We start from the raw sequence: 16991 nt of genomic DNA, 5'->3' as shown, positions 1-16991 counted from the left end.
TAATCTTTCATTTTTAATCTTTCATTACTTACAAGTTTGGCCAGCTGAGTAAAAACGGAATTTAATGTTTAAAAAAAAACATTGTTAAAACATATCTAAATGTAATATCAGCCTCTTGCAAGTTTGGCTTACCATACTTGGCTTCTCGGGCCGTCTCGGTATCAATTTAGTTCTCTTCCAGGTTTGTCTCAAGGAAAGTCATGCGTTTCCGATCTGTGTGCAGTATAAACTGTTTTATCTTTATGAAAAACAAGTGCAAAGCAGATGTGCAAGAATCACAAAGCGGCGGTTCTTGACGTGGGAAGCTGTGCTGGAAAGTGCTGGATTAACTACAAAGTCCTTTTGACATTATCGCTGTAAACTTTGGCTGTAACCGCTAAATCTGGGCTACTAAAAATTACATTAGATCGCCTTTTCGTCGTATTTATGATGTCCGTTTCAAAAGAAAAACTGGGAAAAAGTAAATGAAATAAAAAAATATTTTAAACTAAATACTCAAGTACTAGAATTATATATTTTTTTTAAACATTGGCTGATGTTGATTTATATTATTATTATTTATTTTTTTTTTTTTTGCTGACAGACTTCTGCGAGGTTGGAGTATTCGCCGAATCTTTCTGTAAGTTAAAATATCAGTTGTTTGTAAAGTTAGGCTAATATACAAAGTCTGTTAACATACAATAAAGTTAGTTTATAATATAGAAAGGGTGCAGGTCTGTTAAAGCAACCATAAAGCTGTCAAGTTAGTCTAGAACCACTAACATGCATGTAGTACCTAAATATAACAAAGCCGTGTTGACATCTTAAGCTTTATCACTCTAAATGACGAAACGAACTACACACATAGTAAAGGTCAAGACACGGAAGATAGTACACAGTCTCTCAGTTGACACATGTAAACAAACTCTTAAGGGAGACAATCGATATTAGCAAATTCACAATGTCGCGGGTTTAGAACCGCTCACATACCGCGGGTTTAGAACCGCTGACATACCGCGGGTTTAGACCCGCTAGTTACCTCTAGAAAATGTAAAATACTTAAGTACCAACGTTTCAAAATTATTTTTTTTACTAATTATATTAAAAAATCTATGCATACATTTGTTTACCTCTTTCTTTCCAGTGTTTCCCCCTCCCGAATGAGTGAGTACTTTTGTTGCCTTCTAATAGTCATTCTCAGATATGTTTACATTTTATACTTAAAAAAAAAAATTAACTTTCATCTGCCTCGGTTTTTGTTTGTAGTTAAAAAATTTTTTTCAGAAAGGATTTCCTAGCCAAAACGCCCTGCGTAACTGCAGGGAATGGCGACGAGCAGGATTTGAACCCGGGACCACCGTGATAGGGGCGCTGTGGCTGAGTGCTTCCGAACCTGGGGTCCTGGGTTCGAATCTCTGAAGACTGGGATTTTGAATTTCGTGATTTTTTAGGGCGCCCCTGAGTTCCAACTCTAGAGGGTACCTGAATTAAGTTGGAAAGTAAGGGCGGTTGGTCGTTGTGCTGGCCACATGGCACCCTCGTTAACCGCTGGCCAAAGAAACAGATGACCTTAACATCATGTACCATATAGATTGCAAGGCCTGAAAGGGACATAACTTTTTTTTTTGCCTAACCATCGTGATGCCAATCAGAGCGTTTATCTTAAGCATTGCAGACTTTAACTCAAAGTAATTGTTTTTTCTTGTCTGATTCAGGCAACCCGTCTTCTCCTCTCTAATTTTTTGAGATCTTTGGGGCGCTTGAGTCCACCCAGCTGGGTGCCTAACATGAGTTGGGATAAGGTTAAGGCAGTTGGTCGTTGTGCTGGCCACACGACACCCTCGTTAACCGTGGGCTATAGAAACAGATAATTATATCATCTGCCCTAGAGACCTCACGGTCTGCTACTTTCCCACTATTCGTTTTGTAAAAGAAATTTGAAACATAAATATTCGTTTTTTATTAATCTGTTGGAAGGTGTGGTTGTATGAGAATATTAGATATTATTTATTTATTACGTACTCTTAGAGTTATCTCCCCAACATAAAAAGGACTGGATGTAGCAGCACCAGGTCTCAGTATTCCCATTTTCATTCGGTCGCACTTCCGGCTGGCCCTCATAAACCGAAGAGGCGTCACCAGGATTGGTGTCACCCAGTGGGGCTTCCTGAAGGGAGTCATCATCCCCAATCAATCAAAACATTTTCCATAATATTTTGAAAGCCTGCATTACTGAATGCATGACGCGTAGGACGTAATCATCTTCTTTTTTGAAGTAACGTCTGTATTGTATAAGATAAAATATCGCTTCGTCCTGCCATGGTAGCATCGCACTGAAATTGCTTAAACACTCAACAAGTATTTATTTTTTAAAAATTCAAACTGAAATTCTGTCAGAGCATTTTTTTTTCATGCACATGTTTCGGATGTCCCCCATCAACGATGTATGGCGTCGGGCAGGGTTCCTCGAGACGACAGCCCAGAGCGCGTTTCACACGACCAGGCAGCGTTACCCGTGTTTATCCTTATAACTAGCCTCTAAGCCAGGGGTTCTCAACCTGTGGGTCGCGACCCCTTTAGGGGTCGATTGACGATTTGCCAGGGGTTGCCTAAGACCATCGAAAATATGGATTGTTTTTGTCTATTCTTCTATTGCTGTATGGATGGGGGTCGCCGAAGAGTGAAATTGTAAAAAGGTGGTCGCCGAGCTTAAAAGGTTGAGAACCGCTGCTCTAAGCATACGACTGAGAGAACTATAAAATTAAGATAAAATTATTACACATGTATAAAATTGCATAATTTTAGACCATGTTTTATTTCTCAGTAACATCACATAAAAACTCAGTAAATTTTCCAACTTTTGTCCACAGTTTAATATCAAGTCAACATCACTTGTCACATGAGTCTACGTCACTTCGGTGATAGGTCAATGTGTCTGTAATATTGAATAAAGATTTTTATCCCTAGATACGAGTTTTTTTTTTGTTTTTTTTTTTAAATATGTCTTGTTTTACGTCATTGTTGTGGTTAAACCTAAACCTTGTGTTTTTAAAACTTAAATGTGCACCTAATGAAACACTACAATAAGACATGTCTTGATCCTAGGCTTTATTGAAAAAGAAAGCCAAAACAGTTCACAACACAGTACACACACACAAGCTGACCTGGACACCAAGACATTTTGACACATAAGAACAGATCATTTCACAACACGCAACAAGAACATTAGTACACAACATGGACGATTCCAGAAAGCATTTTTAAGAACGCCAAAGATTAAAACAAATCTTTTTTTGGCTTCGAATTTAACATACAAGACAAACCTATTACTAAAACACAAGAGCTCAAGAATGATTTCATCTTGAAATCAAATCTGATGTACATTTACCATGTCGAGGCTAAAAGTTTTGAGTTCAACTGGTTTGAACATTTCGTGGCCTATCGCTGTTTCATTTTCCTCACAAATTGCAAGACAAACCAATGAATCTGTCTTGAATTGAATATTTTTATTCTCGGAGTATATTTATGAAACCATCTTTTTTTTTTTTATAGGAAACCTCAGAATTTGCGCTATTCAATTTTAGCTTTATCATCATAGGAATCCTTGGGCTTTAGGTCTCTTTTCTTTGCCTCTTTTTTTGGGCTTTATATGCCTCTTTTATGGGCCCTCTTGCCTCTTTTGTGGGCTTTTTTTTAATATAGTTTTTTATTTGTAAGTTCTCATAATTCACAAGTATTAAATCATAAACAATTGAAAAGTGATTAACCTAAAAATATAATAGTAATAGAAATACTATTTAATATCAAAGACATACTATCTAACTATTGCAACCACTAAAATTGATACAATGATCCTCTACCCCAGAACAATCAACACAATATCAAATATCCGTGACCCCCCAACACCCCAAACTAGATAATTCTCTACTTTAAAATCAATAATTTTCCTAAATGTCAATTCTAAGTAATTAGGATCACACTTTTTTTTTTAAAGGAAACCTCAGAATTTGCGCTATTCAATTTTAGCTTTATCATCATAGGAATCCTCGGGCTTTAGACCTCTTTTCTTTGTCTCTTTTTTTGGGCTTTATATGCCTCTTTTATGGGCCCTCTTGCCTCTTTTGTGGGCTTTTTTTTAATATAGTTTTTTATTTGTAAGTTCTCATAATTCACAAGTAGGCCTATTAAATCATTAACAATTGAAAAGTGATTAACCTGAAAATATAATAGTAATAGAAATACTATTTAATATGAAAGACATACTATCTAACTATTGCAACCACTAAAATTGATACAATGATCCTCTACCCCAGAACAATCAACACAATATCAAATATCCGTGACACCCCAAACTAGATAATTCTCTACTTTAAAATCAATAATTTTCCTAAATGTCAATTCTAAGTAATTAGGATCACACTTTTTTTTTTAAAGGAAACCTCAGAATTTGCGCTATTCAGTTTTAGCTTTATCATCATAGGAATCCTTGGGCCTTAGGCCTCTTTTCTTTGCCTCTTTTTGGGGCTTTATGTGCCTCTTTTGTGGGCTTTTTTAAAAAAATTGTTTTAATGTTTTTATTAGTAAGTTCTCATAATTCACAAGTATTAAATCATAAACAATTGAAAAGTGATTAACCTAAAAATATTATTATGTAGAGTTTTTTTAGATTTCTTTGAAGACATTGTTAAAATAAAGATTTAAGTCGGCTTTCAAGAAAAACTTTCAAAGGAAGTATGACAGAGAGTTTTCAAAAAATACATAAAATTATACAAAAATACTTTTTAAAAAAATTGGGATGTTGACATAAATTTAAACACAAATCTTCATTTTCTTTTCATGTGCACATTACACTCTTAAACAATAACTAGAGAATAACAAAGAAAATACATTAGAAGAAATAGTGTGTGGGGGGGGGGAGGGGCGTTGTAAGGGAACCTAAAAAAAAAACAAATTCCGAAAGAAAAAACAAAAAAACAAAGAAGGCACATTCCTCGTCCCATATGCTAGGACAAATTTGTACAAATACGTTACTTCAAAAAAGAAGATGATTACGTCCTACGCGTCATGCATTTAGTCATGCATATTAACCATATTAAATTCTGCCAAGTCACTGGTTTTCCTGGCTAGTTCAGGCAACCCATTCCATGCTCTAATAGCACTAGGGAAGAAGGAGTATTTGAATATCTATACAACTATTTCTAAGTCATTTCTAAGTCATATCGTCTGTATCAACAGTCAACCCGACCCCCTCCAGTCATGCATGAACCGCATTTAATCAGTTCATTCATCCAAATAAATCACCTAATTTGTCAATACATATACGCACACTAGTCACTCCAAACATGTACACCTACTAGCACATAAATAATAAAAATAAAATACTCAGAAAGACACAAAGACAGAGGTACATTTCTTATTCCATACTCTAGGACACATTCGTACAAGTGCTCCTTCTTCCCCAGAATGGAATGGGTTGCCTGAATCAGCCAGGAAAGCCAACGACTTAGAGTTTAGATCATTGATTAACACGCACGACTAGGTTGATTCATAAAATGCGTATGACGTAATTATCTTCTTTTTTTTAAAATTAATGTGTGTAATTAATATAAGAACTAGGCTTTGGGCTTGACATTTAATTGTGCAGTTGCTAAGAAACTGAGAACATGAGAAGTTTGAAAATGGAGTTGCAGCATCCTCCCCAAACTCCGTGCGGGCCTGAGTGACCCAAATCATCTTAGAAAAGTTTTGGACAGATACCGACTGTTGTGCATTATGTAGGTATGTCACCATACAGGTCAAGAACTTGTGACTACCCAGAATAATATCGTTCTCCCCCCCCCCCTTTTTTTTTTTCCTCGACGGAGGGAAAGGGGGGGGGGGCAGTCACTAAAAGTTTGGCCTGAGCCGTGCGAAATAAGAACCAACGGGTCAATGACCACTCTGTACTATGCTAATAATAGCTTGATAACTAGTCCGAGCCGTCCCCACCTCGGAGAGGCGCGGTCAGGGTGATTTATAACATAAGATTATTTTTATTGGTCCAAACAAACAAAAATTCATTTTGCCTACAGTTGTCCACCCCAGTGTTACAACTATAACAATATAACTATAACCATAACATTCTAGTTGTAAAACACGAACACCGTTCACATACGCACACATACACACAACCTTTGCTTTATGAATTAGGCTTGTATATACTTCTCTGACACATACACACAACCTTTGCTTTATGAATGAAGCTTGCATGTACTTCTCTGACACATACACACAACCTTTGCTTTATGAATGAAGCTTGCATGTACTTCTCTGACACATACACACAGCCTTTGCTTTATGAATGAAGCTTGCATGTACTTCTCTGACACATACACACAGCCTTTGCTTTATGAATGAAGCTTGTATGTACTTCTCTGACACATACACACAGCCTTTGCTTTATGAATGAAGCTTGCATGTACTTCTCTGACACATACACACAGCCTTTGCTTTATGAATGAAGCTTGTATGTACTTCTCTGACACATACACTCAACCTTTGCTTTATGAATGAAGCTTGCATGTACTTCTCTGACACATACACTCAACCTTTGCTTTATGAATGAAGCTTGTATGTACTTCTCTGACGACAACAAACTTTGAAACGCCCTGACGGAAAGTGAGAAAGTGGATTTCTTAAAACTTTCTGGTTTAGCCTTAATGGAGGGGAGACGACCACTTGGCCAGGGGTTCTCAACCTGTGGTGCAGAGACAACCGATTGACGATTTGCCAGGGGTCGCCTAAGACCATCGAAAATATGGATTGTTATTGTCTGCTCTTCTATTTGCTGCATGTGTGTGTGTGTGTGTGTGGGGGGGGGTCGCGTCAGAGTGGGGGATTGTAAAAAAAGGGGTCGCCGAGCTTAAACGGTTGAGAACCGCTGATCTAGGCGCTTTGTAGGCTTGCATACTTGGGTCCGTCTAAGTGGTTTGATGTATATTTTCAGCTTACGATAAGATTAGGCGATGATCAGTCCAACAGTCCTGTCCGCATAATGCTTTAGTGACTTTGACGTCTTGTCTGTCAACGGACAACGATGAAGTCCATTTGATGCCAGTGCTTGGGTCAGGGATGCATCCAATGATACATCGTGAACCAACTATAAGCTGAGAGAAGTTGCAACTGACCAAAGCTACACATGCCACTTATGCGGCCAACCTTTTAAAGCAAGGATTGGACCAGTCCAGTCATTTTAGCGTTCATAGGAAATGAAAAATGTGCTCATCTTCGACCACAAAAGGGGGGCTATATTTATAACTAGTCGACCCGCGGATTAGCATACGCCGCTATTTGCCGGAAGTATTCATGTAGGCAGACGTATTGTCGAGCAGAGTGTATGACTGTGCTTCCGTGAAATAGAAAAACGAACAGGGCGTCGCCATAGTTATCCCAATGTTCGCAAACAAAGCTTACAACCATTTTGCGAAGTTCGAGAGCAACAGTTTTGTCGATGACATTTTTTTCCCAGAAATATGCGACTGATAGAAATAAACAGTTACCCGATGCAGGAATTTCGACTACATTGAAAGAAATATCTGTGAAGCGGTGGCCATGGTTAGAAAACGAAAGGCAATACGAAGGGGCAAAATCAAAACAAAGCTACAGGAAAAACAAGCGACTAGTTTAATGACACCAGATATTGACGTGTGTAAAAAAATACACACATAAATATTGAATGTAGTCAAGTATAGAATGTATAAAAAGAAAGAATACTTGTTCTCCCCCCTCCCTTTTTTTTTCTTGCTCACTTACGTGGGGTAACTCTAGTCCGACTTGCATAAAGAAAAGAGTTATCTTTCCATGGCTTTATCGTGGTCCAGATCTGATGTAATTATAGTTTACCAGCATCTAGGCCAGGGGTTCTCAAGCTGTGGGTTGCGACCCCCTTGAGGGTCGATTGACGATTTGTCAGGGGTCGCCTAAGACCATCGAAAATAAGGATTGTTATTGTCTACTCTTCTTTTGCTGCATGTGTGTGTGTGTGTGGGGGGGGTCGCGTCAGAGTGGCTTTATCGTGGTCTGCCGCATGGCTGGGCCATATCTAGAGTATGCAGTTGAATGTGTGCAGATTGTCTTTAATTAGACTGCTGATGATTGCTGTATAAAGATTGATGATTGTTATTTCGATTTTAATTTTTGCCTAGCTTCCTGAGATAGAAAAGTCTTTGATGTATTTTGGTGTAAAAGTTTTGTCATTTCTAATTCCATTTCAGCTTGTTGTTGATTGTACCTAAATATTCATATTCTTGCACTTGGTTCTACGGTTTGGTTGTTGATCTGAATTTTCCCCAAATCTACAATCATTTCTTTATTTTTCTGAACATTCAAAACTAGAAAGTTGTCTCTGCACCATTGGTAGAAAGTGCACACAGACTTCGCGGGCTTTTTTTTGAACTTGTTCTCCCCCCCCCTTTTCTGCATTCAAGCCATTTTTTTTCTTTTTTTTTTCGTTTGGACTCCAATGACTGTGCTGAATTCAAAAGAACCAATAATCACGGGAGACTATATTTAGAACATTGACACCAAAAACAGCTGACGTAACAAAGGTCAAGATAACACACGCCAGTGCGAGGCCGTGATGAAGTAGGCCTAATGTCAGTGGCCTGGGCCCGGGTTCAAGATTATGATTGTGCATGGGCGTAGCCAGAATTTGTTTTCGGGGATACCCCCCCCCCCGCAAAAATATATATGTGTGCGTGTGTGTCATCATGACTCTTATTATGCTTAATTCATTTTGTCGGAGAACATGTCCCGCAAACCTCATGCGACACTCTGTCACAACCTTACTAAAGGGTCGACTCCTAGTTCGGCATAGGATTTCCTTGATTTGAGACCCGATCTCAATAACTGACTCCTAAAATCCGTCTAAGCCATTTTTGTTGAGCTACATTTAGTGTTTTTCAATTTTGGCAGATGACTATTCACTGCACTTTATTAATAGAGCCCAGCCACTGGTAGAAATTCGTAACCTCTCTTGGCTACGCTCTTGGGATAGGTGATTGTAGTTTGTTTTAGATTTTATTTCGAAAAGGGAAGTTTTAATGTCAAAATCATCTTTTGGAGGGTTTTAAATTAAAAAAATCACTGGAGTTTTTTTTAAACAGATTCAAAACCCCCTTGGCTTGGCTACGCTCATAGAATTTTGAGTGTGTAATTTGCTTTTTTTTTATATTGAAGAGGTATTTTTTAGCATCAAACCCCGATGAAGGGGGTTTGAACTAAAAACCTCCTTTGACTACGATCATACAATTTTGAGTGTGTTTTTTTATATTGAAAAGGTGGTTTTTAGCTGCAAACCCCGCTGGATGGGGGTTTTAAAGACAAAGCCCCTCTTGGCTACGCTCATAAAATCTGGTGACTGATGTTCCGGAGGATTTCCAGCTACCAGTCGCCTCAGCGTGGCCCTCCGGTGGAAACATCCAGAGGTGGATCTGGACAGGCTAAGAACGAGTAGCGAACCAGGCCTTCTAGCAGGTCTCCCTGGGTGAGCTTTTGTTTTTTTTTATCTCACTCGGGGTGGGGATGGAACAAGTAACCTGCAACCCAGTCCAAAAAGTCCGCCACGCCGTTCCACAAAGGGGGTCGTCATCAGTTCGGGATTGCTGGATTGGCGGCCCTTGCACGGAACAGTGGCGGTTACAGTATAGGAATATGAGACAAGCTCCCCGCAGTTAGCGCTGTCCCTGACACTTATAGCGGGTGACTTAAGACTCGGGGACGGTGCGCTGTGTACGCGGCACGGCCCGGTCTGGCCCAGTCAATCGATATGGCCGTCTACCGCTGGGTACCCTCAGACAGGACAGGGGTGAAGAGCCCCATGTCCAGGCCTGGTGGTTGGATAAAAGCCTTTCTAACCATCAACGGGATAATGGCGCCTCCGGCGCCGATTCCCTACTGGACTTCATCGAAGGTGACTGATGTTTGAATAGTCTTATTTTGAAGAGGGGGTTTATCGTAAATTTTGGAGGGGGTTTTAAAATCAAAATTTTCCTTAGCTATGCTCTTGGAATGTGGGAATTGTCGTTTGCATTTTTTTGGGTTGTTTTATATGCAAAAAATCCTGGTAGGGGCTTTTAAACTTAAAAATCCCCTTGGCTGCGCAGGGGCAAATGTTTAGTATTAAAATATCGCCTAAAATAAACAAAATCAAAACAAAAAATTAGTCACTAAATTTCATTTCGGGGGGGGGGGTGAACCCCAAACCCCCCTCCTGGCTACGCCCATGTGATAGTGGGCCCCAACCCTCTAAGAAACATCATCCTGTATTAGTACACTTACAAAAAGATCTTTCAATGTTCGTGGCATGGTTGCCTCAGGACTTGATTTAGACTTGATAAGGCCCTAGGCTATTCGAGATTGGCTTATTTGAGGAAATATAGTGTCAAGCTCCTTTGTATCTATATCCGACGGTTAACATCGGGTGTCAGCCTAACGCCAAACTACTTTTACTTTCCCCAACTTAAGACAGGTACCTATTTGAATTGTGGGAACTGTTGTCTAAAAATGCCGAATCATATCCAAGTCTTCACTGGGATCGGAACTAGAAACTCCGTGGTTTGAAAACAAAGAGCTTCATCACTCGGCCACCAAGACCCGAGACTTATTAACGCAGAAATTATAAATAGATTCCTGGTCTCAGAAGATCGAGAGACTATCCATGACTATTCCTAATGCTTTGCTGCGTTGACAATATGGTCTTAATACAGAGTAAAAGATCTAGATCTACGCCGTGGATATGTGTGTGTAGTTTACCCTCTTGTTATTTATTCTCTTTGTAACCTACTTAATTTTACACACCTACTGCGTGTCTATATCAGACATGTGTTGATAACTTGATGGCATTTAATGTACTAAAAGATATAGACCTTTGAACCCAACTTATTTATAGAAGAGTGGTTTGTTTTGGTTTGAAGGAATATTTTTATTCAAAGATTCTTCACTCGATTTTAGGACATTTGGAGGTACTGGCCAAAATGGTGTAAGTAGGCTACTATTATGTGTATACAATATAAATGTTACTCTATCATCCCTCGCTTGGGGTTCTGGGTTTAAATACTGCTGGAAACTTTGGTCTTTAATCAGAATATGAAGACCTACATGAATTCATCCTTCTCTGTAGAATAAGTAAAGTTGTTTTTTTCCCGCACTAAAGGTAGGCCTACTTTTTATTTACACGTAGAATATAGTTAAAAGCTTGGTATCTTTCAATCATGGCAGCCTGGACTGTTGTCTCGATGGCCCACGGTTCGAGCCCCAACTGCCGTCATCCTCCGACGTCCTCTGAGAGTTTGAAGTAATTCCTGGTTGACTTTTTCACTACAAAATATGTAAAACACAAGATATAGCCTACATTTACAAACAGGTTATAAAATTGGGTTATATTCACATGAATATAATCTTTAGAAATAGGATATTGGCTATTTACTAATAGGTAAAACTAACAAATGGGTTGTATCTACAAGTAATAAGCATGATATTCTTATAACATTTTTTCTGCTCCTAAAGTAGAATTAACTTATCACTTGTTTTATGGATTTATGCAAAGCGATCTTCACTTGAAATAATATTATTACAGCAATGCTTCCAGAGGCGTATCTTTCTTTTTTCTATACAAGGACACAAAAATAAAGTAACATTTTTCGCTCTATATATGCTGTTCATCTGTCTAAATATTTTATTTGCAACCATAAAAGTTTATTCTCACAACCAGGGGTTGGGAGGGACAGGAGTGCCACTCAGTTACGCCCCTGTATATAAGCCAATAGATATTTTGTTACAATCTAAATATGAACATTTCGCGTATTAAAAACATGTTATCCAATAGGTCCTATGGGTCGCAGAATGTCATGTCTCATGGAAAGTTCACCATCCTGTGAGAGCCAGTAGGAGAGAGAGAGAGAGAGGACCATGTCTCAACGGAATGGGCTCAGCTTGGCCCACAGTGGTCCTCACAAAAGCTACCACTCGGTAGATTCCGAGACGAGCCTGCTTCAAGGACACGCGAAAGAAGCGTCTAGAAGTAAGACGATCATTCCATAAAATTTTATGCTTGGAATTTCAACGTTCAAATAATAATTTTAACACTAGATTATAAAAAAAAGAGTAATCTTCTAACAATAAAAATAAGAAAAGAGTAATGGTCATGTTCCTTTGGTTGAAATGGTGAATCATTTAACCATATCTGACTTTCGAGGCGACGGCTCCTAGAGCCAGCGCCTCTCTCCTTCCTGCCTTGGGCGTGGCGAGGCATGAAGCCGAGCCCCACGAATTATTTTTTCCTTCTTCTACATGGTAGGCCTATAGCCACTAACTGTGAGATTAATTGTGGCAGTGATTTATTTTAGTTTAAGTCGGACCCTTAAGGAGATACATTGGGAGCCGCCTTTGAGTTTGTGTGAAAAATAAACTCTTTTTATAATCTTGTTTTTGTGAACACGTTGTGCGTGTATGTGTGTGTTTGGTGGTTTCACCGCTATTAATTAGTTTAAATATTTCACCGCTATTAATTAGTTTAAATATTTCACCGCTATTAGTTAGTTTAAATATTTCACCACTATTAATTAGTTTAAATATTTCACGCTTTTAATTAGTTTAAATATTTCACCGCTATTAATTAGTTTAAATATTTCACCGCTATTAATTAGTTTAAATATTTCACCGCTATTAATTAGTTTAAATATTTCCTCGCTATTAATTAATTTAAATGTTTCACCGCTATAAATTAGTTTAAATGTTTCAGCGCTATTAATTAGTTTAAATTTTTCACCGCTATTAATTAGTTTAAATATTTCACCGCTATTAATTAGTTTAAATATTTCACCACTATTAATTAGTTTAAATATTTCACCGCTATTAATTAGTTTAAATATTTCACCGCTATTAAATAGTTTAAATATTTCACCGCTATTAATTAGTTTTAATGTTTAACGGTGGTTGTACTGATATTAAACACTATCTAGATGTGTAAATGTAGATTTTATCAATTTACAGTCAATGCTGAATACCCATAGGACTAGTAAGGATAAGATTTCCAACGTGGCAGCAGTGCGTCTCGAAGTATAGATTGCAGCCTAGGTTACCAGGCAAAACAGCAGGGTTTCTTTCCAGGGCTTTGGCATGAGAGGATTTGAACCTCTCGTGCCCTTACTCAAATAGAGTCTTGTGACAATGATGAGGAGGAGGAACTTAGGATGTTAACATGCGAGCATTAAGCCCTTCCTTAAGGCCTTCACGGCCCAACAAATCGTGTAAAATCCTTGCAAAAACTGTACAATGGCTGGATAGCACTGATGTCCAAATTTCGGACAGCGGCCTTTATCCGGATCGAAACTTTTGCCTACACTCCCATTTAAGCCGCAATGACCACTACTGAGAAATGTGTGATGTAAAATGTGTCAGGGTGACATAAAGAGGAACAGAGGCGTAGCTTCGGTGGGGGAGGGAGGAGAAGAATTTTAAAATCCCCCCGGGCCCCAACTTAAAAAAGGGGGGGGGGGCCAAATGAGTAGTTTTTTTTTTTACATAAAATATTAAATATTAAGCAAAATACAGGGGCCCCCAAAGAGGTGAAGCCCCCCCGGCCCCTCAAAATGATGGCAAATTCCTAGCTACGCCACTGATGAGAAATTAGGCTCCACTGAATCTCAAAACATTTCAAATGGTTCGTCACTGGGCACAAAAAAAAAGTCAGTTTAAACGAACAAGTTAAGAGTCATTTTTGTTTTACACGCTCGGTAGTATTATTCACCCACGTCAACAGAGAAGTTATATCTGGCACAGTAGCACTGGCCTAAACAGCCGGTCACTAGGTTAATAGGTCAGTGTATACGCATGTCCTTTATGGATCCAGGTTGAAAAGTCCAGACTGTAAGACTCCATTAATAAATTAGGATAACATTCAAAGATAAATAATGATTGGCTGACAATGTATCCTGTTTGTATGTTGTCTCCAATGTATCCTGTTTGTATGCTGTCTCCAATGTATCCTGTTTGTATGCTGTCTCCAATGTATCCTGTTTGTATGCTGTTTGTATGCTGTTTGTATGATGTCTCCAATGTATCCTGTTTGTATGCTGTGTCCAATGTATCCTGTTTGTATGCTGTCTCCAGTGTATCCTGTTTGTATGCTGTCTCCAATGTATCCTGTTTGCATTGCTGTCTCAAGTGTATCCTGTTTGCATGTTGTCTCCAATGTATCCTGTTTGTATGCTGTCTCCAATGTATCCTGTTTGTATGCTGTCTCTAATGTATCCTGTTTGTATGCTGTCTCCAATGTATCCTGTTTGTATGCTGTCTCCAATGTATCCTGTTTGTATGCTGTCTCCAATGTATCCTGGTTGTATGCTGTCTCCAGTGTATCCTGTTTGTATGTCGTCTCCAATGTATCCTGTTTGTATGCTGTCTCCAATGTATCCTGTTTGCATTGCTGTCTCCAGTGTATTCTGTTTGTATGATGTCTCCAATGTATCCTGTTTGTATGCTGTCTTCAATGTATCCTGTTTGTATGCTGTCTTCCATGTATCCTGTTTGTATGCTGTCTCCAATGTATCCTGTTTGCATGTTGTCTTCAATGTATCCTGTTTGCATGCTGTCTCCAATGTATCCTGTTTGTATGCTGTCTCCAATGTATCCTGTTTGTATGCTGTCTCCAATGTATCCTGTTTGCATTCTGTCTCCAATGTATCCTGTTTGTATGCTGTCTCTAATGTATCCTGTTTGTATGCTGTCTCCAATGTATCCTGTTTGCATTGCTGTCTCCAATGTATCCTGTTTGTATGCTGTTTGTATGCTGTCTCTAATGTATCCTGTTTGCATTGCTGTCTCCAGTGTATCCTGTTTGTATGCTGTCTTCAATGTATCCTGTATGTATGCTGTCTCCAATGTATCAAAACCGAAAGTTCAAGAGTATCCTCAGTCTGGAAATTAATTATCCCCCTTTCATTAGTTTACTCTTCTGTGTAGAGACTGGAACCTACTAGAACGTAAGCTGTCTTTTATTCACGCTTCTCTATAGGCGTAAAACCACGTGACGCTGCTATACATTTCTGTTGGAGTCAAATTATAAATGTGTGAGCTGACCAGGAAAGTGAGAATCTATACGCAAGAAACAACAGTGACCATAATATTTAGACACCGACTTGAACAAGACAGTAAACTGTAATACAATGTTCAATTCATAATGACACTGACCTGTAAACCTTACACTGACCTTCGACTTCCACAAAATGTGTGACGCTGGGAGGTTAGTACATTCAGAAATCGAGCTTGATAGTGGGATAATCAAGCGTAGCAGACGATATTTGAATTGATGAAGAACCGACAAAAATCTTTATTTTAAATATTGAATAATTTATATGTGTGTGGTATAGTGTAAAAAAAAATTCATCCCATATTACAATTAAGAAAACACAACAGAAGCTAAGCCTGCTAGGGTAGAGTAATTTCAATAGCACAGCCTCTAACAATTGATTATTTAAAATTATAGATTGACAGCTGTTAATAAATTATGTAACCCATATTTCTACTTATTGTAACGAAGTTTGTACTAGAAAAGGTTTTTGAAAAAAAAACTCTAGCAACGGAAGCACAATTAAAGTTTGAAATTTAATTATCTCCCCCTAAACTTTTCAGCCCGTGTAAAATCAAATGGTAAAGTAAAGTACCCCTTTTAGACTTTAAGACTTACACGGAAGATGATGGTCATCTGTTTCAATGGCCGATGGTCAACGAGATAGTCAGGAGGCCAGCACAACGACCAACAGCGTTTACTTTACCCAATAATATTAGGTACCCACTAGAGCTGGTTTAGGGGTGCCATAAAAATCCCGAAATTAAAAGTTCCACCGAAATTCCAACACGGAAACCCCCTCAGCTCGGAAGTCAAGGCTTTATCACTCAGCCACCTCATCCCCAGAATCAAATGTGCAGAAAACGAATTGCTGTGAATCTTGACACGTTTTGTCACGTGACACTGGTGCATTGACTAGAACTACTGACAAACTTGTAAATTCACGTCTAAACATTCGAGGCGAGGGAGGGGCGTGATGAGCTCCAGTTCGAATCTCGGTGAAGAAATGGGATTTTGAATTTCGGGGGAAATTTTTACGGCGCCCCTCGGGTCACCCAACTATAATGGGTACCTTACTTTAGTAGGAAAGTAAAGGTGGTTGGTCGTTGTGCTGGCCACTTGACCTTTTCGTTAACCATTGGCCATAGCAACAGATGACCTTCATCTACCCTATATATCGCAAGGTCTGAAAAGAATACTTTATTTATTTATATATTTTCTCTCGTGCAGGCATCAAACCCTACTCAGTGCAGACTGCTCTAGACGCTTTGGGTTTCGGAATATTTCAACTAAAAATATCAGCTCTGGCTGGACTCTGTTACGTAAGTCCTAATTTTTTTTTAAATGGCTTTGGAGTTAAAGACAGAAAAACAGCTATAATTGTGAAGTTATTTCCCTTAGATAAGCTTTGTTTTTTAAGATATATTTTTTACTATTATCTTGTTTGTTTTTGTTTTTAAGTTGGCAACAGTGAACTTTCCATATGACGTCCTTCACATTTTGTATTTTGTCTATTTAGCCTTTTTTTTAAATCTCTCACAATTTTCCACTTTGTATTTTGTTTCATTGTCACCACATTTCCACATATTGCTTTCTTTAATTTGTTTTCTCTCTTATTGAATGTTATAACTTTAAAAAAAACGAAACCGGATCTTTAGCAAAACAAAAATCAAAGTGTAAACAGAGATCTGATTACTCTGATTATCTTTTAATGTGAACATTCCCAACAGCATACATAGTACGATTTGGTTTGGTTTAATCTCTCTTGTGGACCGGGGGGGGGGGAGTATCTAGAAGAAGATTTCGGGGCTGCCTTTAGGCAGTGGCTGAGCGGTAAAGCGGGATCCCGGGTTCGAATCCTGGTGAAGACTGGGATTTTTCGGGCGCCTGAGTCCACAGCTCATTT

General features: G+C 38.6%; 1 protein-coding gene across 2 annotated transcripts in view; it reads left to right on the top strand.

Moving 5' to 3' along the window:
* The first annotated feature begins 10711 nt into the window (after positions 1-10711).
* LOC106060573 (synaptic vesicle 2-related protein-like) overlaps positions 10712-16991 on the top strand; it is a 40949-nt gene continuing 34669 nt past the window's right edge. Inside the window, exons 1-3 of one of the 2 annotated variants that reach the window (XM_056006837.1) lie at positions 10712-10996; positions 11843-12037; positions 16316-16407. In XM_056006837.1, coding sequence (XP_055862812.1) covers positions 11926-12037; positions 16316-16407 — 204 coding nt within the window. In that variant the 5' untranslated portion in view covers positions 10712-10996; positions 11843-11925. Of the gene's footprint in view, positions 10997-11135; positions 11171-11842; positions 12038-16315; positions 16408-16991 lie in introns of those variants that run through there. The other variant, XM_056006838.1, reaches the window with a different exon arrangement.

The sequence above is a fragment of the Biomphalaria glabrata genome, chromosome 12 (assembly GCF_947242115.1).
Source record: "Biomphalaria glabrata chromosome 12, xgBioGlab47.1, whole genome shotgun sequence".
Taxonomy (NCBI): domain Eukaryota; kingdom Metazoa; phylum Mollusca; class Gastropoda; family Planorbidae; genus Biomphalaria; species Biomphalaria glabrata.
This window is presented reverse-complemented; position numbering and strand designations above follow the sequence as displayed.